This window comes from Mixophyes fleayi, chromosome 2, assembly GCF_038048845.1.
Source record: "Mixophyes fleayi isolate aMixFle1 chromosome 2, aMixFle1.hap1, whole genome shotgun sequence".
Taxonomy (NCBI): domain Eukaryota; kingdom Metazoa; phylum Chordata; class Amphibia; order Anura; family Limnodynastidae; genus Mixophyes; species Mixophyes fleayi.
Genome location: NC_134403.1, coordinates 175,896,905 through 175,919,225, shown reverse-complemented (window position 1 = coordinate 175,919,225; position 22,321 = coordinate 175,896,905). Strand labels below are relative to the sequence as shown.

Sequence of the window (22,321 nt, the reverse complement as noted above, 5' to 3'; positions counted from 1 at the left end):
ACAAAAGAAGTGGTGGGAAAAAAGTTTTGAATTTTCACACCACTTTCTGGGAAGTTTCAGAACTTCCATAAAAACCAATGAAACTCTACAACATCTAAATTATTATCCTTGTTTGAACATTCTGATTACTGATTTTTGCCCTTTCAGAATGTTAGCAGGTAATGTTTAGTCCAGCCAGGAATTACAATAATATGTCCTTTTTTTAACACCAAAACCCAAATGTTCTAAACTAGTTAGAATCCTCCCTTATTCATGTAAAATTAATATTTGAATATGCTGAAATTTAATAGAATAAGAATGAGCATATTGCAATTATTGTTTTTAAATTGAAATAAATTAAAATGGATTAGTAATTTGAACTAACTGCCACAATACAGATTCCCCACCTGTAGTTTAAATTGACCAATATTATTTGAGTAATCTGTACAAATTAATATAGTATCTGCTGACATTATTTATGTCATTCCTAATGTAGTGGGTTTAAGTATAATTAATGTGGTACAATAATTATACCTTAACAAGTGAAAATACCAGTAACATAGATATATCACAGTGATATTTTATTCTGCATGGTGCATATTTTCATGTAATCAAATCAATTCCTTTTGTTCAAATATTTGAATCTGCAAAGTGATTATAACTGAGTTAAGTCATTCACATTATATATATACAGTAAATAAAATGTACGCTTGTGAATGTACAGAACTTATAATTAAAGAACATGCATAAAGATGATGTCTATTGACTTTGCAACAATTAAGTAATTATGGAAGCATTTGCAGTCAAATCATTTCTTGCAATGACACACTTATAAACTACTCGCAGTTGAAATTGTCTTAGCTCAGCCATTACATTTTATATGTATCTGTTTATAGTTTAAATACTGCGGCTACTGCAGTCTGAATATGTAAATATGCTTTACAAAATATTTATTCTGTTTACCTACCAGCCAGCAGTAAATTCCACATGTGCATCAAAAAATCCAGTGATTTGTCCACTTGCAACTTTCCAGCCTTCTATCCGAGCCCGAATCAATCCTTCTCTTTTATGATTCCGGACTACTTTCACTAACCCAGGATATCGCTTGTGAACATATTCTTCCAATGGACCTTTTAGCTCCTCTGCGAAAAAATATAAAAATACATAATACAGGAAGTTATAGATAATAAACTAACATATGCACATGTGTATACGGATGTAATTTCAACATATAATTACATTTCACAATTAAACCTTTTTAAGACTTTTTTTAAAGAACAAAATTCAGTTCTGGAAATGTGTACATCCTTCAAGAAAAATTGTCTTATATGTATTGAACTCAGAAATGATCATTTCTTGTCACAGAATGAATGGGTGAGATAGTAGCAGTCCAATCCTGGACTTTGGTCTCACTGATGGATAAGTACTATGTACCCTACCTATAAAAGAGTAATTTGCACATGTCATTGAGGCTGACCAACATGTAGGGAACTTTAGGCCATATAAAGTAGAGATAAATTCTAAACATTTGTTTTTGGATGACTACAACAATAGAGTAGTGATAGTGATAGGAAAAATACTATAATTTGTTGTTTTCAGTACAAAATCACCCAAGGGGCTAACAGAAAGGGAGATAGCATAGCATTATCTGTCCTTTTTATGACAATAAGGAGCTGATTCAATTAGCCATGAGGTTTTGTAGCAAGCTTGCGCCTTTGTTCCCGAGCACATAACTGGCAATTACGATAATGAAAACTTTGCTTATTTTTCGAACCCTTATGAGGTGCAAGCAAAACCGAGTGAAGGTCATTATCTACAACATCATGTGTGCATCCACATAGTACCATGTACATTCCCACTGAACTACATTATGTTTTATGGAACGTTCATGCTTCTGAATACTTAGCATTATATCCTTTAACTGGTAACACGACTAAGACTATTCATCAGCAATCTCCAAGTTGGTTAATAAGATATTTTATTTATTAGTTCTGATACGCTGATTAGGATATAGGAATATATTTTTTCACGCACCCCTAATAGAGATATTTAAAGGATGGGAGAGAAAATGCATATGTGATTATCATAACATGCACAGATGACCTATGCATTTGTGATAAGCTTTGTAGCAGTTGCACCTATGGATATATTGTCATTACCCTAATTGTGCACATAAAACAATACACTTATCCAATTTTATGGTAAAAACTTATAAAGGCAAAAGCAAATATTTTCCAGCAATGCCAGTGACAACAGATGTAAAATGTGATCACGTTTAACATTTGGAGGTAAATTTATCAAGCTGCGGATTTGAAAAAGTGGAGATATTGCCTATAGCAACCAATCAGTTTCTAGTTATCATTTATTTAGTACATTCTGCAAAATGACAGTTAGAATTTGATTGGTTGCTATAGGCAACATCTCCACTGCAAATCCACAGCTTGATAAATTTAACCCTTCGTGTAGCTAGCACTTATCCTTAAGTGGGGAACACGCTCCTTTGACCCTCTTGTGTTCATGTCAGTGAATACACGTAAATGGTGCCTGCAGCATCCAACAGTCACAGTACCTCAGCAGCTCCCAACCAAGCAGAATTGAGTATGGGGTCATTGAAACCAATGGGTTCCATCTCCATACCTGTGTGCATGCTATTACTAGCATCAACACTATTAATAAAATCATGCTTGTTTAACTCCTGTAGGTAACTGGCCTAATACATCTAACACCACTTTAAAAAAGACTGCAATTTTCTTTTGCCCCCTGATTCAGCAACTGTATATATTTCAGAATAAAACACAGTTTACACTAAGTAATGTCATTTAAAATGGAGAGGCCATTTTATTGTGTATATATAGGAGTTTCTTGTCTTAGGCAAACTAAACTTAAAATTGTCTCACAGATATCTTGATGTCTAAGATCGTGGGTTGTAACTACTAAAAACCATTATTGAAATACAGCATGTGTATTATTTGTAATTATTTATACTCACAAAATACAGTAGAATGTCTACATTCAATCACATCCTAAAGTACTCTGTATAACATAAGGCTTAGATTCCGAGCATAAATGTGATAAATATGACATTTTAAATTAGATGTCTGATTTTATACACGAGTGCTGTTGCTCATTAGTGAAACCCTAGTTTATTTAAAAAAATGTTTAATCTCTGCTATTCTCTTATTTAGTCATTTTATTTGATCTAATTTCTACTTTCTCAAATGAGAGTTACAACATATGATTGTTGTTTGTATAGAGGTGGTATTGAACTTGTATACACGAGTGCCTTTCCATTTCTACCCATAAAAAGGACCTTTTTAATGCAGTCCTTGCCTCTGTTGGCTATGTTGTAAATGTAATATTCAATGAACAAACTGCCAGCTAGATCACACAGTAATTTAATTTTTTGAAGCTAATTGGATAATTGACTCTTTATATGTTTAATGGAAAATATCACGGAACATACAAACTAGCAATCAAATAGAGTAACAGTTGATAGATGATAGAGTAGCCTAAATTATTCTTTCGAGAATAATAAACCATCATCACAGCATTTTGCAAATACCTAGAGTGAAAGTCAAATTTATATGTTTACAACTTACTTTTCCAGACTCGTATTTAAATTTGCGACTCATAAAGACTACAAATATGGAAGGAAAACATTGCTGATAGCCTGCAAAACTAACTGAAATGCAGCCCTTGTCCTAACTAAAGTGGCAAATAAACTAAACTAAATCTTTCAATTACAGTCATATTGTGAAAATGAACATAAAACTGTCTCTTTGAAAGCATCCTTTTGGTTTAGCTAGTGACTGTTTGAAGGCTTTTTGCACCATACACATGCTCAATATCTCTTTCCCCTAGGTATCATATCCATCTAGCTAGAAGTGAGTGGGGAAAATCCAATTTAGAGGCAGCAGTTTCACATGCAGGATGGATATTATTATTGTTATAACGGCAATTTTCCATGTGTATCTGTTCTGCAAGAGTCACTGGTTTGCAGAGAATACTATTGCCCGTGAGGTCTCTTTTTTCTTATCTAATTGAAGGCTTTTAGGTAGCATTCACTGCATTTTACAGTACCTTTAGACAAGTCTAAATGGGTTTAGAGTCAACCCTACAGACAGAGAAAGACATAAAAAGCAAATCACAATCAAATCATTTTCCAGCTAAGTGATAAATTACTGCCTGAAACAGCATTTCCACTTTGTAGGAAGCTTTTTAGCTAACCTGCTGCGTACACTAGTTTTAGTGAGGCTGCCTTGGAAAAGCTTCGCAATCTGCAGGATTTTTGTGTTCACATATGAAACATTCAGAAAGTTCTCCTTAGGGGTAGTTCAAACATACTTGGGGAACATATCTATATAATAACTACAAAGTTAGTATATACTTTTTCTATTACTATTTTTTATCCTTTATTTGTAAAGCGCCAGCATATTATGTACATTGATGGGCTCATGACATAAGTAAATAACATGCAACAACATGAATTAGAAGGTATATATAGCCCTGCCCAAATGGACTTACAAGAGTTATAGTGTTGGGAACAATTGATGTATAAGGTAATGGATTATTAATTGATCAACTGTAGCTGGTGGTGAGGAAAATGTGTGTGGTTACTGTAACAATGAACGGCATATCTGTGCAGCTACCGGTAGTGTGGTATGGTTATAATGAGGAGAGACAGTGGAAAATGGAGACATGAATGATGTATCAGTCACTACAGAAATGTGAAGACCCTCAGCTGCTGACAAGCATAACTGTCGTTCACCATGTTACTTAACTGAAACTCCTTCCTCTTCTGTTTCAGGGAAAGGTTTTCACTGTCTGCTGTATTGTCACTACTGTGGTCATCCACCAATTCTGAGTAGTTATGTGACTAGTATTTTTCTTTGATATCTTGATTGTTGTTGGACACTTGTTCTCCATGTTGACAGAAGTTGTGGTAGCAGCTGCTCACCAAGGAGGCGGTGGAGATAAACAAAGGAACAGAGATGGTAACAGCAATAACAGGTGGGCTCTCTGGGTCCAACAGCTGAACTGAGATTGTATTCCAGCTGATCTTCAAAAGAACTGTTTCCTTGATGTGATGACATTCCTCAGTACCACCTTGAATTTTCCCACTACCTTCACAGTTTTTAAACTGTTTTATATTTGTGAGAAGATGGTTATGTGGGTGGTAAGGCACAGAGCTTATCAAACGCCAGCGATATAAAAAGATTTGACCAAGTTTTGTGGACTTTCTATATTTAAAAGTAGTAAATAGTATTTTGTTAATAGTAACCTCTGATTAGCTATAATAGTGTAGAAGATACTCTCTGTAGTGGAGTGTATCTAACATTTTAGATTTAAATGTTTTTTCTGTATTCCTCTATTTGCTCAGAATATGGCGTCAGTGTGTCATCTACCAGTGCCAGCAACACTCTTCTTATCATTCTTCCTATCGTTTACAGTAATTGCCTGACTTTTATATAATACTTTGAAGCCCCAGATTCCTTATAAGTTAAGTAACTACTTTCTACCCAGTATTCTCAGGTGAGCTGGACAAAGGTGGGCTTCCCGATCCATCTCTTTATTTTACTATTTCAACCTTCCCACTATACTGAAAACAGTGCATCTGCTGTAATATTCTGTCAATCAGGTGCATGTTATGCAGGGGAGGGCTGGCAAATTTCAGCCCGGGGAGAAGACTCGATTCAGCAGACTATTTTAAAGGGAAAATATGCAGGTGGCCCAGTGACCCAGCCCAAGGTAGCACACTATGGGACCAGTCCGTGGAGCAGATGCCCCCCTGCCCCCCAGCCCAACCTGCACCTGATGATATGCACTAGAAACAATGCAGTAACAGCTAATGCAAAGGTGTATCATTTACATAATTTAGGTCATGTTTGAGAAAATTAATAACCCCCGCATATGACATTATGCTGCTCACTACTTGTCCAATATGAAACCATAATTCTCAGTTGAGCAAGGGTTGACATTGTTTGCCAGCACTTGTGTAATCCATATAACATCTCTGCACTGATGGCTCACTTAACATTGTTAGAAAAATGAAATAAACATAAACCATGTTTAAACAGATTAATATTTTGCTTTAAATGTTTTATGGACATTGCTATTTGCAGCCAGAATGGTTTACTATAAGGAATGATGGAAGTTCAGCAGTACAAAGAGTTGTGATGGATAGTGTTAATCCTGGTTTTCATCCTTCAACGAGTCAACACATGTATTCATTATTAAGTCTCAGAAGAAATGCCCTACTTTATACAGGAAAAATCAGTTAACCTTGTACCTTTCCAAATATTGGAACTGTGACAAGAGAGCTGGAATCGCTGCTGTTCATCTTGTTATCCAGATAATTAGTTACATTTTTCATGCTTCTGATGAAACAATTGACTATTCCCGTGTTTTACAACTCTGCTAAAGAAGAGAAACAGGTGGAAGCGAAATCATATAATGTATGTTCCCAGCTGTCAATTAGTTAGCAATAAAACATGGCAGGACGCACATTAGGCAAATAAAGATAAACAACATAGTGTGAATCAAACAGTTTAATTGCAGGTGTTCTTTGAGGCAAATTGTGAACTAATGTACAAGTCAGCTTGGCAATTAAGTGTGGGGGACAGTTAAGTAAGAAAATGAATGTTTGTTTTGAATGAAATCTTAATACAATAGAGTAAATCATAGTAAAGGGTTGCAAGTAACTCAGAATTAGGATATGTAAGTCATTTATATTTTTTTTTAACATTTATTATTTTTTTTATTCTATTATATTTATTAAGAGGCAGTTAGTGTGTAGCATTTTGTAAGCAATTAAGACAGTAATCCGACAGCAGCCAATCAGATTATTAGCAGCACCTGCATATTTTTCGTACACTCGCTGCGGAATTAGTGGCGCTATATAAATAAATAGATGATGATAATGATGATGATACTTGCATCACATTCACTCCACTGTCTTACTACTGTCCACCCTCTGGCTGACAGTCCAGTAACCTTCTGACACATCAATGCTACTGCACCATACTACCCATACTTTCTAAGTGTTAAGACCATATATATAATTTTGGGACTAGCGATTCTAACTGATTTACATTGAATTTCACAGAGATTTGCCAGTATATTTCCTTCTTTCATTCCACTGTTGAATGCAAGCTGCTATGAAAGCGAGTGGTAACAAACAGAGTTTATTTAAGTGTGGTGGTGGGGATAGATGTACATATTTACTATATTGTGTCTCTGTTGGCTGGTCTTGAGCAAGATTCCTTTGAGATGTAAACATCAACCTCTACTCTTTTCATTGTACACTACCTCCCTGAGTGATCTCATCACCTATTTCGGTCTCCAATATCATCTCGATGCTGAAGACATTCAACTATACATCTCTTCTCCTGATCATTCTGCCTCCTTCCTCTCTCGTGTATCTGACTGCCTTTCCACCATCTCCTCTGGGATGTTTTCAAGTTTTGTAAAAATTAACATTGCCAAAACCAAGCTCATTGTCTCCCCTCCTTCTAGACCTTCTTGATCTCTCTATCACTGTTAACAACACCACTATCTCTTCTGTTATCCAACTCTGCTGCCTGGGAATCACGCTCGAATCTTCCCTCTCCTTTGTCCCCCACAGTCAATCTCTCGTCCAATCCTGGTGCTATCAACTCCTCTGGCGCTGCCAACTCCAACTCTGTAACATTATACACATCTGGACCTTCATATCTCGGGATGCCATGAAAACTATTATCCATGCACTCGTTATCTCCCGTCTTGAGAACTGCAACCTTCACCTCACCGGTCTTCCCCTGTCCCACCTTGCTCCCCTCAGGTTTATACTAAACGCGGCTGCAAGACTTATCTTCCTCTCCCGCCATTCATCTTCTGCCCCCCCCTCTGCTTTGACTTACACTGGCTCCCCTTACCCTACAGAACCCCTTTCAAACTGCTCACCCTCACCTACAAGGCCCACTACCACTCTACTGCCCCATACATCTACAACCTCCTCTCCTTTCACAATCCATCCCGTTCCCTGCGATCAGTAAATTACTGTTGCTTCTCCTACACTGTGATCCCCTCATCCCATTCCAGAATCTAAAGAATTATTTTGGGCTGCCCCCTCAACTGGAACAACCTCACTCGCTCCATCTGACTGTCCTCTAATCTGTGCACCTTCAAACGGGCACTTAAAACTCATTTGTTCCTCAAAGCCTACCACCCATCCACCTAACCTTCTCTCCATGCTTGATCTACTCACCTCTCTCCCCTGTCTCGCTACTCACTCCTTCCCTCTGACTTCTCATTGTGCCTTTTGTCTGTTGCCCTCCCTTTAGGATAGAAGCTCTTATAAGCAGAGCCCTCTTCCCTCCTGTCTCTCTACCTATTCTTTTCCTCCAACTTCACTGTTCAAGCTTTGTTTGGAGCTATTGTATTACTGGTATTTTTGCTCACTGTTCTGTACTGTTTTACCCTGTATGTTCCACTGTCTGTTTTCTATACAGCGCTGTGAAAATCTTCTGGTGCCCTAGATTAGTCTTCCTGCAGAGAGGCCCTGCAGCTGTGGGGAAAAGGCCCTAACCATCAACTGTGCAGACATAAGGACCATTGGACTATATACAGATAAGCTATGAATATTATTATATCTGGTACGCACATATACCTTTGATTGGGAGTGGTGAGCACATTTCTGTCCACAAAAAGGGTAATACACTATCTCTGGTCCTTTCTACCTTTTTACAGTTTTTATGTTACGGAGCTGCGAGGTTTGGAAAGCTCTGGAAAGAGATTCTAACATGCCTGAATAATGTCACATTATGGTATGCATATTTCTATCACCTAAGACTTTGGATTACATCCTTAAATACTACACTATCTGGGCGCCCTATTCATTTTTTCTCATTTTCCAGATTATTTCCAGAGGCACCATCTGGTTTTTGGGACATGGCAGCCGCCCGTATATTTGAAAGTGTTAAAGGTATATGGAGTAAATGATTATTCAAATATTAACTTACACTCCATTTTGTATCTTTACAATTGATTTTATGCTTTTATGTATATATATATATATATATATATATATATATATATATGTATTATATATAAGTTATGTGTATAAGAGTAGATTTGTAACTTATCAATGGACCAGGAGGCAGCAGATAACATTCCAACACTGTTCAAATAATGTTTAGGACAGAAAAAATGCAGTTAAATTCTACTGCTGATTCTCTGTGAAACTGAATGTCGCACCATCCCATGGTACAACGCGTTTTTTCCAGAGGGGTACTATCTTGTGCGTATATACTTTGTGTATTTATAAAGCTGTTAATACAATTTAAATCTACACTATTGAGCACCCCTCTATTCTTTTCTACAGATCTGCTGAGCCCTTGGTGGAGTCCGGTAATATACAAAGGAAGACGCAGAGCTGTAGGTTCTTAATGTGGGAATTCAAGCTATTCTGTAAGAAGGACTTTGCAAAGAATAATCAGGTATAATTACTTGCAAAAGAAGGAAAGAAAGAAAACTTTCCCAGCATTTGCATTTTTTTACTGCAGAGATATGTCTTTTTTCAGAAATGCACACCATGTGTAGAAATTTTATCTGCGTACAATATACCATTTACAATAGTAGATCCCTGTGGTCTATTGTAAATTGCCTTTTATGTTTTCCCTCTAACTTTACATAAGGTTTTGTGGCCAGGAACATTATGAAATACTTGAATGGAAGCATGCATGGATGCACAGGGCACCCATCTTATCTCTATGAATCTGAGCTGAATAATATCAAATTTCCATCTTAGAAGATGAATCAAGATGTTCTGATTCAATTTGGTCAGTAAATTATATTCTTGCGGACAACAATAATTTTTAAAGTCGATGAGACTAAGTGTGCCCAAGAAAAGGTAACTCTAAGGGGCATATTCAATTAAGCGTAAAGTGCCCCTGGAACAGACTCAAAGGCCCTTTGCATTTCCGCAACATTGCGGATTTCCCTTCACCCCCCATAGGGTTGCGAAGGGAAATCTGCGATGTTGCGTTAACGTAATAACACAAAAAAGTGCAGCCGTGATGTCCGCGGCTAATTGAACCAGACATTAACATGTTAAAAGAACTAAATCATTTCAGTCTTCGTTTGAGAATATTATTAAAGTTTATTTATACACTGCACCACAGACATAGTCCACTTCACAATAAAAAAGGATAGTACATACTAGAATGCACAGTACACGTATAGAGTAATGCAGACAGGAATCCAAACACATAATAACAATATATTGTAATAGGGGTTGATTCAAATATTATCATTATCCTTTATTTATAGCACCCTCATATTATGCAGAACTTTACAAAGAATGTCTTTAATGATACACAACAATCCCTGCATCATTGGACTTTGTGTTCTAAATTCTCTACCAAACCCATCTACAATTAACCTACCAGTATGCTTTTGTACTGTAGGAGGAAGCTGGAGCACTCAAAAGAAACCCACACAAACATTATCCAGCTCTGTGAGGCAGTAATGTTAACCATTTCGCCGCCATGCCATCCAAATAATATGGACGACTGCATTACAAGCTAGTTTGAACATTTGTTTTCACATACATTTTATTATGTTATATTATCATAAAATTTTTATTCAAGTTTTGGATCTACAGATGCTCACATTATTCATGTTTTGCAATATTGGGCTAATAGTGATATTTGGTAAACTTAATTAAAAAATATTTTATTATTTAGTTTTGGTCTTCTATCCATATGTATGTATAATGTTACACCAATGATGCAGTCTTTTTCTATTGGTTAAAAAAAACTGTTTAAAAAGATGATGAAAGGTAACATAATTGTTTGCAATATATATTTGTTTAATTAAAAAAATAAAAAAAAAGTTTTGTTAAAAAATGTATTTTGTTCATAGCCTGATTGAGCAAATTTTGGATATCAAATTTTATTTTCTCCCCTTATAATTCCCTGCTGCGCCACCCTGTTCCTGGTTTGGAAAAAAAAGACTAATGAACTTATTTCTCATACTCTGAATGCAACAAAATCCTCAGTAGCTAAATTCTGTAAAGACTGTAACTACTGATTGCTGTCCATCAACTGGACACTTCATCATTATCGTCATCATCAGCAGTAGCAGCCATTTATAAAGCACCACTTATTCCGCAGTGCTCTACAGAGAACTCACTATATCAGTCCCTGCTGCATAGGAGCTTACATTCTAAATTCCCTAACATACACACACACAAACCGTGTGAGACTAAGGCCAATTTATTAGCAGCCAATTAAAACCGGAGCAACCAGAGGTAACCCACACAAACACAGGGAGAATATACAAACTCCACACAGATAGGGCCATAGACACTCATGACACCAGTGCTGTGAGGCAGAGGTGCTAACCACAAAGCCACCGTGCTGCCCTTCACATGACATTGACTTACAATATCTATCTAGACAACAATACACCTAGATTCTGGTTTTTGTACATACCCTGAAGGCTGCTGATTTTTCAAGTTTAAAGGACTAAAGGACTACTAATTATAGGACAAGTTGGTATTCTTGTGCTTGGGTATAAAGTTCCAGATTGTAACCACTATTTAAACTTCATGTATTGAGACATCAATATACCCTTTGATAAAGTCACACCAGCCAAAATGCGTCACGGATATGAGGAGAATCAGCTTCATTACTTCAGCTCTGGGATATCTTCTTTAGGCCTGGAACATGTTCCCTGGGAGAGATCTGCTGAGACTGTGGATCACAGATTATTATTTTTACTATATGGGCATTATACTAACTATGTTTTCATGATTTCATGACTGTTCGTTAAAATAAATGAGGTTTTTGGAAGAGAATCTTGAGATTCGGATTAATATGGGAAAAGAGATTGTGGTGTGCAACATACTGATCAGATAAGTGCACTGTTTCTTTAGTATTGGTGTGATTTCAGTTGGGCACCGGTATCATATACCAATTGCACTATTTGTGCGCTATTTCTCTCTTTTTTCGCAAATATATATATATATATATATATATAAATACTTTTCTTTTAAAAAAATAAAATATATTTCTATCAACACATTTTTTGCAAAGCAATAATCTGCTGTTTGACAAAAAACTGAAATGAGATGATCATAATTTTACTTGTAATATGAAAAATCTATGATTGATATCTTATTTCAAATAACCTCTCTTACCCTCTTAACATTTACCTTAAATAATTGACACCAGACATAATTGTGGCAAAATAAAGGAGTTTATTTTATGACCAAAAAAACTGTATGGTGGAGGAAAAAACAGCAGACAGTATAGCAAGGCCCAAAAATTGGATATCCCAAAGCGGCTCAATTACCCCTGGAAAACATGGGTAACATTTTCACCCAGGCACACATATTATCCTTCAATTTCACATAGAGTTTAATTATCACATAACAGCTCTATCAGGCGAGCATGGCCCCATGACCACTGTCCAAGATCCATCCAAACCAGGGAGGTTGGACAGGCAACTTCGTGGATGCAAGAAGCGGATTCCTTCTCAGCCAAGTACCTTTATATACTTACCTTTGGCCCTCCCCTACTGACACCACTAGTGGGCATACCCACATCCCTTGCCTGCTCCTTAACCCTTTAGAGAGAAGCAATTTAGCTATGAATACAACCTCAGCTTTTAATTTCCCTTGTGCTTAATTCAGCCCTCAGTACTTATACTTTCTGATTAAAAGCCTACTTGCACATATACCATTATTGAGAAAGATAGTGTACCTGATTCGTCTTCGGACATAACTTTCTTTGTGTGCCATATCGTGTGTGAACTTGCTCTGCGCATGTTCAGAAATGGATATACGTCAATGAGCGTTTCATGTGGGATCGCAAATTATATTTACTACTGTCTATGACTTGATGGGTGAAGCACGGAAGGGTTGAATGAATGTTGGCAATGTACAGTAAGGGTGTGATGATGGCGTGTCAACGTGGATGCCACAGATTCAGGTTTTAGGCATCTTGTATGTATGTGTTTTTTAGCTATATCATTTGCACCAGCTACAGGGCAGGTATAAGTACCGACTGACAGTGATAACCATACATCTGCATGCATCTAGATAACACGGAACATGTGTATGCAAGGGAAAGAAACTAGATAAAAATAGATTGTATGTACAGTACGCATTGAGAACATCTGATTTATGTATGTAATGTAAACAAAAATAAAAACAATTATTTTTTAAAAACACATAACTTTATTAATTATTACAGTATTATGAGTTCCCAATTTGTTTTATTATTATTATTATTATTATTTTTTGCATGCGTTCTGATGAGACATTATGTTGCACATATGCATGTGCGTATCCTGTAGTCTGATCTGTCTGTCTCCATATGGCAAGTAACGTTTAGCCAGAGTGTACTTATACCCAGATTCATATGGAAACATATTTTGAGATCCGCTTGCATTTGAATATTAGCGTATGTGCGTACAAGTTACATGTATTTTTTTTTAAACACAAGTTGCCTTCATGTTGCTTTCAAAGATGAATCAGGCTTAGCATCTGCTTGCCATTGTTGTAGGAACTACTGCAACTTGTAGTAATTAAACAATAATAATTTTATGATAGTATATTAGTAATTTGCTCACCAAGTTACATACATCTAGAAGAGGATACCTTACTGAAATGTACTATAACAGTTGGATAAAAATTGGCAAGGGAGATACAGTCTTGTGAATCTCTGAGAATTTCTCAGAATCAGAATAAGACCACGCCTTGCAGCACTATATAGGAACAAACACAGTAATAAAACAATAATACAGACAGAGAGAGAGTTAAAAAGTCCCTGCTTGCAATCTTACAATCTATGGGACAAAGTGAGTATGATACTTGAGGTTAAATGCTACATATTGCATATTGATTCAGCCCAATTGCAAAGGTAAAAAGTGCTAAATTGGCTATATGATCCAGTCACATAGCAGTGGTGGTCAAAGAGATGTTGTCTTGTGTTAACTGAGTAAAGAGTGGTAATAGGGTAAACTTAGGACGTTAAGAGGGTGGTTAAGGAATTTTATAAGCTTTTCGGAAAAGGAGGGTTTTCAGAGAACACTTGAAGGATTGAAGACTAGAGGAAAGTCTTGTTGTGCGAGGGAGGGAATTCCACAAAGTTTGTGCAGCCTGAAAAAAGTCCTGTAACCGAGAATGGTTGCAGGTAATGAGTGTTGATGAAAGACGCAGATCTTCTGCAGAACGGAGGTGTTGTATTGGGAGATATTTTGAGACAAGTGTGGAGATGTTTGTTGGTGCAGTTTTATTGAAGACCTTGTATATTATTTGAAGTATTTTATATTGGATTCAATGAAAAACAGGCAACTAATGTAGAGATTGACAGAGTGGATCAGCAGTGGAAGAATGATTTGCAAGGAAAATCAATCTAGCTGCTGCGTGCAAAATAGATTGTAGGGGTGAAAGTCTGATTCGTGGAAGAACAGTAAGGAGGAAATTGCAATAGTCAATGCGGGAGATGATGAGTGCATGAATTAAAGTTTTTGCAGTGTCTTCTGTAAGATAAGTGCGTATTCTAGAAATGTTATTTCGATATATGTAACATGATATAAATATAGAGTCGATGTTTGGAACAAACAATATTTTTGAGTCAAGGATCATACCTAGGGAGCAAGCTTGCGGGGTAAGATTTTTGGTCATGTTGTCAACATATAAAGAAATGTCAGGTAGGTAACTATTGTTGGCAGGTGGAAATATTATTAACTCGTTTTAACTTGTTTTTGAAAGATTGAATTTGAGGTGGTGAGATGAAATGGCAGAAAGACACTCAGTAACGCTGGCCAACATAGATGGTGAAAGATCAGGGAAGGATAGTTAATTTTGTGTATCATCCACATAGAAATGATATCCAAGACTAAGATCACTGAAATCCAAAGGGGATTATTAGTTTTCAATGAGAAGTGGTATAGCTAGAGAACTTAGTACTGAGCCTTGTGGAACTCCAATAGAAAAAGGAAGAAGAGCAGAGGTGGATCCAGAGAAGCTAACACTGAAAAAACGATTTGATAGGTAGGTTAAGAACCAGGATAGGACAGTGTATTGAAGACCTAGGGATTGTACCATTTGTATGAAAATTACCTTTAGATTTAGCAAGGATCAAACCGTTGATAAGTTTAGTCAATGCAGTCTCTGTGGAGTGCTGAGAATGAAACATTGACTGAAGAGGATCCAAAAGGCTGTGTGAGGAAAGAAAGAATGTGAGGCGAGTGTAGGCAATTCTATTGAGAATCTTAGGCAAGTTTGCCTTTACAAGCCAGCGCCGCTTTAAATTTTAGCTGTCAACTCGCCGATCTCACGCGAGATGAAAAAACCGGACTATGATACATTTACCCCCTGGTCTTGTCTACTGTAAAAGAATTGACCAGAATTAGTGACACCTCTGCTGTAACTCCACCTGATCCTACTATCAACTGTCAACATCTAAAGAATGGTGGAGGATTATTTTTAATTTTTTTGAACGGTATAAAGACAACAGTTTTATTAACAAAGAACAACGTTACTTGCAGAAGTAATGTAAGCATGGATGTCTAAATAGATGTGTATATGAAATACCTTCCACTTTGCTGCTGTTTCATCAGTATTGCACAAAGTGTTTGTAATCTGCACTTTACGTCAAAGGTACCTAACTATATTATAATTTTTTGTGCAATGGGGCTGATTCGAAGCTCAGTGATGAACTTGTTTTTTGCTGTGAATTACAATGGCTCTATTTAGTGCCTTGTCTGGCACCCTGGATTGGTCTGGGTCTGATAAAAGCATGCATCCCGGGGGGGGCGGTTAGCGCTCCTCACCATGTATTAGCTGTAGAATTACCACAGTTATCCAAGGAACGGGTGGAGCGATCAAATGAACCATAACTGGTTTCATGATCCAAGGACAATTCCATCTTGCACCACTTTTCTTTACTGACACTGCTGACTGACACTGCTGTGTGGTAATGTTTCCTAGATGTGCTAGGAACTGCCGTGTGTTTGAGTCATTGCTCTGTCGCTTAGCATCCAGCCAGGTCGCAGCAGTCTTTGTTTGAAAGTGTATGAAAATAATATTGTGACCTGTGAGTTGGTGAAAATTGACTGCAAATGACTTGAAATTAGTGTTACTGAGGTTAATATTGATAATGTAATGGAAAAAAAAGCAAAAATATGTGATTTTAGAACAAAAATCAGATCCAAAACCAAAACCAAAACACGCAAGGGCGGTGTTGCCAAAACCAAAACACGAAGTTAATCCAGATCCAAAACCAGAACATGGGGGTCAGTGAACATCTCTACTTATTTCTATTGGGATTCTCAAAAACACATTTTGTTGGTTTTTTAAAGTAATCAGATTTACTAATACGTTACTTTGCTTAAAAAAAGCTTTTCTAGCTGTTATGTACATTGTAATTAACTTTTTTCTAAAAACAAACAAACAAACAAACTATTAATTAGCATACCACAGCGATTTTATGGCAATAAATAATATTTCTAAATAAATATGAGGCAAAATATATGCAACTATATTTTCAATTTAATAACACTTAATGCATATTATTTACTAAAGATCTGACAACATTATATAGTCAAAGCTTTGTTTGTTTTTTAAAATGCAAAAGTATATTTTTTCACCCTATAATATGATTGTAAAGACCATACAGTTACAGCACAAGCACAGCATCTTCATTGTAACTAGATGTATCTGCATTTACATACATACAACTAATGTCACCAATGATAGCATATAAAAAATGTATCCGGCAAGGGCCAGAAGGAAGGAGAAATGAGATTTGCTCCACCAATCACCATCAAGATAAAGTTATATTATAACTTTTTGTCACTAATAAATGAATCATACAGGATGTCAACTCAAAAATGAACTGTCTAGTTCTTCCTTGTCTAGAGATATCATGTATATGTACAGTGGGTAAAGTATGATGTATGAGTTATATGGTGTAAAATGAAAAGAATATTTAATTTTTTGTAACATTTTTTAGTTGCTTATCTTTTTATCAACAAGGTAACACTTTGTCCAGGGCTGGCGTTACCATTAGGTGAATCTTGAAAATAGTCTAAATAGCAAAGGTTTAGGGGAACCTAAAACACTGAATGAGTGACATATGTGCTCATTCAGTGTTTTTTTTCTCATGGCACCGGCAGCTGACATGTGTAATTCTCTTTACCTTTTAATGTATAAAAAAAAGGAAGAATTGCGCAGATGATACCTAAGTATATTAAATATATACATTTTATTAAATAACACACCTAAATGACCATGTTAAAACAATCGATATATATGTCTGCAATATGGACAACAAAGCCCTATAATTACATCAGGGAGATAGTGTTGCATTAGTGACCAACCAAAAAAATCATATCCTAGATGTTTTTCATCAAAAATAGTCTATAAATTACAGTGGTATTTTTACCGTCTAATACATCCAGTCATGTAAAGGGAGTATATACAAATGATCGGCGACCTGTTGTCACTCTTCTTATATCAGCGGGAGGATCAGGCGTGGATGGAGTTATGAGATCCACACCCCCCGAAATCTCAACCGCAGACACAGCTGACAAGATAGTGAGATAAGTCATCCAAGACACTCACCCGCCTCTTTACCACATAAGCGGCTCTTGATGGAGTGTGGGTTAGGTTTCTTTCGTGGTGCGCACCAGCTTCTCAATCTGGATAGGTAATCAGTAGTTGCACTTAGTTCCTCTTAGAAACAGTACATGAATGGTAACTCCGACTCAAAGTATCACCACTGTTGGGATCCTCACATCCAGCAATTGTCAGTTGGTAAAAACACTAAGCAGCACTCAAATTACGACGTGTTTCTCATGGAGACTTTCTCAAGCAGTATCAAGCAGTTTACCTTTTAATGTACCAGTTGCTATTCCTCCATGTCTGTGATGGGCTGCAAGTGGGGCACTGTGTTGTGACCAGCGTCACACTCTCAGTCTGACAGAGAGAAGCCTGCCACTCCACACAGGAAGGTGCGGGTGGACAGTGTCTGAGAGGGAGCACTCAAGGAAGGGGGACACATAGGGCTTCCAGGGGACTTCCATTGGCCCTGACTGTATCTATACGTGCTGGCTGCCAGGGATATTTCTGAGATACAAAGCCTGCATATTTTTTTTATAGTTTAGAATAAGTTAATTTAAGCCAACTTGTGTTTTAAACTTAGTTTGGTCCTTTAAATACATATATTCAATTATGTGTTTTTTCTCTTGCAGTTTATAAAATTGAAATTGATAGCAAACTGGAGGACTGAACAAAATGGAGAAAAACACTCTATGGAAGACATTTGACAAGTGGAGCGAAAGCAAAGTAATATACAACAAACCAAAACCAGATAGACAATTTGACTTATTTTACCCCATTTTTCAGTTGAGCTCCACTTCTGAAATTAAGTGTTTTAATAGATTTTATAGTATTTTACACAATTTGTCTGTGTCCTCTACTTTTGAGGATATACTTTACAGGCATGAAAGTAAATGAGTAAATGTCCATTTTTCTAGTTTGGGGTTTTTTCTATGTCCTGCACTATTAAGAATATCTCCCAATTCATGAACATACCCTTTTACAATTATTTCTTCTCAGCTTCTCAACTGCATTTACAGTCTGCTGTTCAGTGCCACCCTTCATAACAAGTTCAGTTTTAGACAATATAGGACTATGTTGCCATCTAATAAATTTCTATTATCTTTTGTCATTTTCTAAAAATGCACAGTATCATATAAAAATCGGCACAATTAATAAATAACAACTATTTGCAAAACATTAAAAACAATAGTTTGCTACCTTTTCCGGAATACACACTTCTAGGATGATACTATTGCAAAAATGTTCTGACTCACTTACAGCACCAGACACTCTGCCATAGTTGCATAATAACTTGGATGCCATACAAGCAAATGTAAGAGTTTAGATATTCATTTACCCATGAATAAAATGAAAGTGTTTTTTTAATTTTGTCTACACAAAATGTACTAATGAAGACTGCATAGTTTATTTAAATATGAATGTAGGCTGCTTTCTAATTGGAACATATACATTTGTTATATAACAGCACTATATTCTCTCTTCAAATTAAATTTTCCAATTTTCTAGTCAGATTTTTTTCTGCCTGCTATTGTTTGATGAATGCAGTCTTTAGCATGGGTCTCGAAAGGAAATTCTTTTAAATGTATTCATGTATTTTATAATGTATTTCTTGCGTACCCAAAGGGTACTTTCAAAAGGAATTACCTAAAACTGAAGACAAAAATAAATGTTCACAGTGAATATAATTATGTAATGTATTAAAAAGCAACTCTTTTGTCCATTAAAATTATGTTAAAAATACTCAGGACAGTATTATTTAGTCATTCAGAATTATTTTATTCTATAGTCTTATCACATTTTAGGATTTAAAAAAAGCCACATTAATATGCTTTAATATTTTTTTTATATAACAATGTTAGCTATTTTAAGAAGGAATTATATATCGAATAGTGCATATAGTTTTAGAAGTATTTTCTTTGCTATGTGTAACCTCAGCAGACTAATTTAAGGTAAATTAACAAAACTGTTTTTGAAGCGTAAAAAAACACTTGGAAACTTGGGGGGCTCACGTAGCGTTGGACACAAAGTGCGGTATGCTGCGTATAATCATCATCATCATCATCATTTATTTATATAGCGCCAGCAAATTCCGTAGCGCTTTACAATTAGGAACACACATTAATAAAACAATACTGGGTAATACATACATACAGAGCGGTAAGAGAACCCTGCTCGCAAGCTTACAATCTATGGGACAATGGGAGATTGAAACACAAGGACATGTGCTACATGATATTGCACACTGGACCAGCTAGAACGCAAAGGTAAAAGTACTGAGTGGGCTGTGTGTGTACCAATGTTGGTCAGAGGGTTGTTGTCTTGTGTTAGCTGTGTAGAGGGTGGTAATAGGGGAGATTAAGAGGGTTGTAGAGGAATACTATAAGCTTGTCTGAAGAGGTGGGTTTTCAGAGAACGCTTGAAGGTTTGGAGACTAGAGGAAAGTCTTACTGTGCGAGGGAGGGAATTCCACAAAGTGGGTGCAGCCTGAAAAAAGTCCTGTAACCGAGAATGGGAGGATGTGATGAGAGTGGAAGAGAGACGCAGATCTTGTGCAGAACGGAGGTGTCGAGTAGGGAGATATTTTGAGACAAGTGAGGAAATGTATGTCGGTGCAATTTTGTTGACGGCCTTGTATGTTAGTAGAAGAATTTTATACTGGATTTGTTGAAATACAGGCAACCAATGTAGAGACTGACAGATTGGCTCAGCAGAGGAAGAACGTTTTGCAAGGAAAATCAATCTAGCCGCTGCATGCATAATAGATTGGAGGGGTTCAAGTCTGACTTTGGGAAGACCAGTAAGGAAGGAATTGCAATAGTCGATGCGGGAGATGATGAGTGTATGAATATGATTTATACGTCTGCAGCCATATGGGGACTGCCGCTTACACCTGCTAGTGGCCACTTGCTATTGAAAAGGGACAATGGTGAAAGGGAACGGGGTGTAATCATAACCAAAATACATCATGGGCTTGATGGAGCAAATGAAGATTATATAAATTGAGACTCAGGTGCACATGTGCCTGTCAGGAGATGGGAAACCTACTGCTGCTTGACCACTGGTTTAAGTTACAAACTGATAGTGATGACCATCAGTTTAGATGCATCTGGCAACATACCTGTGTTAGTTGTGTCTTTTTCTCAGATGCAACTTACATATGCGGTTTAGATAGAAGTTGCTTGCAACAGTGATACGACAGAAAAACACATACCTTTGAGATGTTTAAAGCTTGAATTGGCTGCTGCTGCTGCGTTTATCTGGCGAATGGTTAATTTCTGAGCATGTATAGAGCGATTTTACGCAAAACGTGTGTTTACGTTCCTTAATGAATCAGGCTCATCAGGTTTAAATGTTGTAAAAAGGTTGGTCTGTTAAATATAAGTCTCTCTCACTGCTAGTGTTCCCCACTATTTCAAAATGACACCTTTTGCACCAACCCGGAGGTTAGTAAAACATACTTTCTGCCTTTTTTAGGCTCAAGACCTGATGATATAAGTTTTTTTTTTATTTTATCAAGAAGAATGTTTACATGAGTCTACATTTGGAATGCCAAGCAAATAATTTGAGGCACACAGATCACTGGTGGTGAGCAAATCTATTTTAAATACTTAACATTTTAACAACTGTTGGAAGAAAGACATAAAAGTGAAGTTGCTGCCATTATTATCTTTCATCAGCTATAATGAGATTTGCCTATGCTTATATATAATCTCCTTAACTGAGAGATTGGTATACACTGACAGCAGAGTTGTGCTGTTATAGAAATTTCACAATGGTATCTTCTATTTTTTAGCATGACCAGTTTACCCAGTGATGAAAAGAACAACTTTCAGTTAAAATCAAAGGCCTGAGACATAAGTGCATTTTATTTTAACTGCATTTTAGTGTTTTTTAAAGTATAAATGTTAGTGGAAGACTTGCAAGAATGAGGACTCTTGACGCTAGGTTAAAAGGTATACTCCCTGACAACATACTGTACTATTGTGGCAATTAATACACAATTGCAATCTCAATTAGCGTTATTGGATCACCAAAACTGGAAAAAAACTGTTCTACATACACTGATTGATGCTTAGGCAATTTTTCTAAAGAAACATCTTTAGGTATAGTCCAGTTTTGCCCTTTGTGCTATTTTGAAAGCACATATTGATTAACTTAGAATTGAAGAAGTTTAATGAACAGTGAGGGCAAGGTATTGTGTACAGTTTTTTAGCCTCTGTGGTGATTCTTTTGATCTCTACAGAGTTCTCAAGACCATGGAGATATTGACTAAGCTGTCAAACGTTTTATGACTGGAAACCAGCAGTGAGTCAATATAAGCACTGTATGATTCATTTCTACTCAGACACTACATTGTATTGTGCCCACTGCTTTCTTTACCATTTCAGTGCTTGTTACATTCATTGTTTTTGTCATCAGGCTTAAAAACAGGGAATTCCTGCAAAGTTATTTATGCCATGGGCAAAAGACTGTATATCAGCTTTACCTAGATAAAATCAATACTATACAGACATGGTTGGATAATTAAAGATTTATAGAAAAAAAACAGGGTAATATGAATCCTAAATATATATATATATATACTAAAGCAGTGACAGAGAGTCTGGCTCAATCACAACAATGCAGTTTCATGGGTTTTAAAACCTAGTTAGAAAACAATTGAAAAATGAAAGGGACTATTTATTGTGTATGATGCACTGTCCACATTAGCATTGCCATGTGTGC

The 22,321-nt window shown here is 36.5% G+C and overlaps 1 protein-coding gene across 1 annotated transcript in view; it reads right to left on the bottom strand.

Moving 5' to 3' along the window:
* Positions 1-22,321, bottom strand: part of GALNT17 (polypeptide N-acetylgalactosaminyltransferase 17) — a 431,961-nt gene that overhangs the window by 207,934 nt on the left and 201,706 nt on the right. The window contains exon 4 of the mRNA XM_075195011.1: positions 947-1,121. Coding sequence (XP_075051112.1) covers positions 947-1,121 — 175 coding nt within the window. The remainder of the gene's footprint in view (positions 1-946; positions 1,122-22,321) is intronic.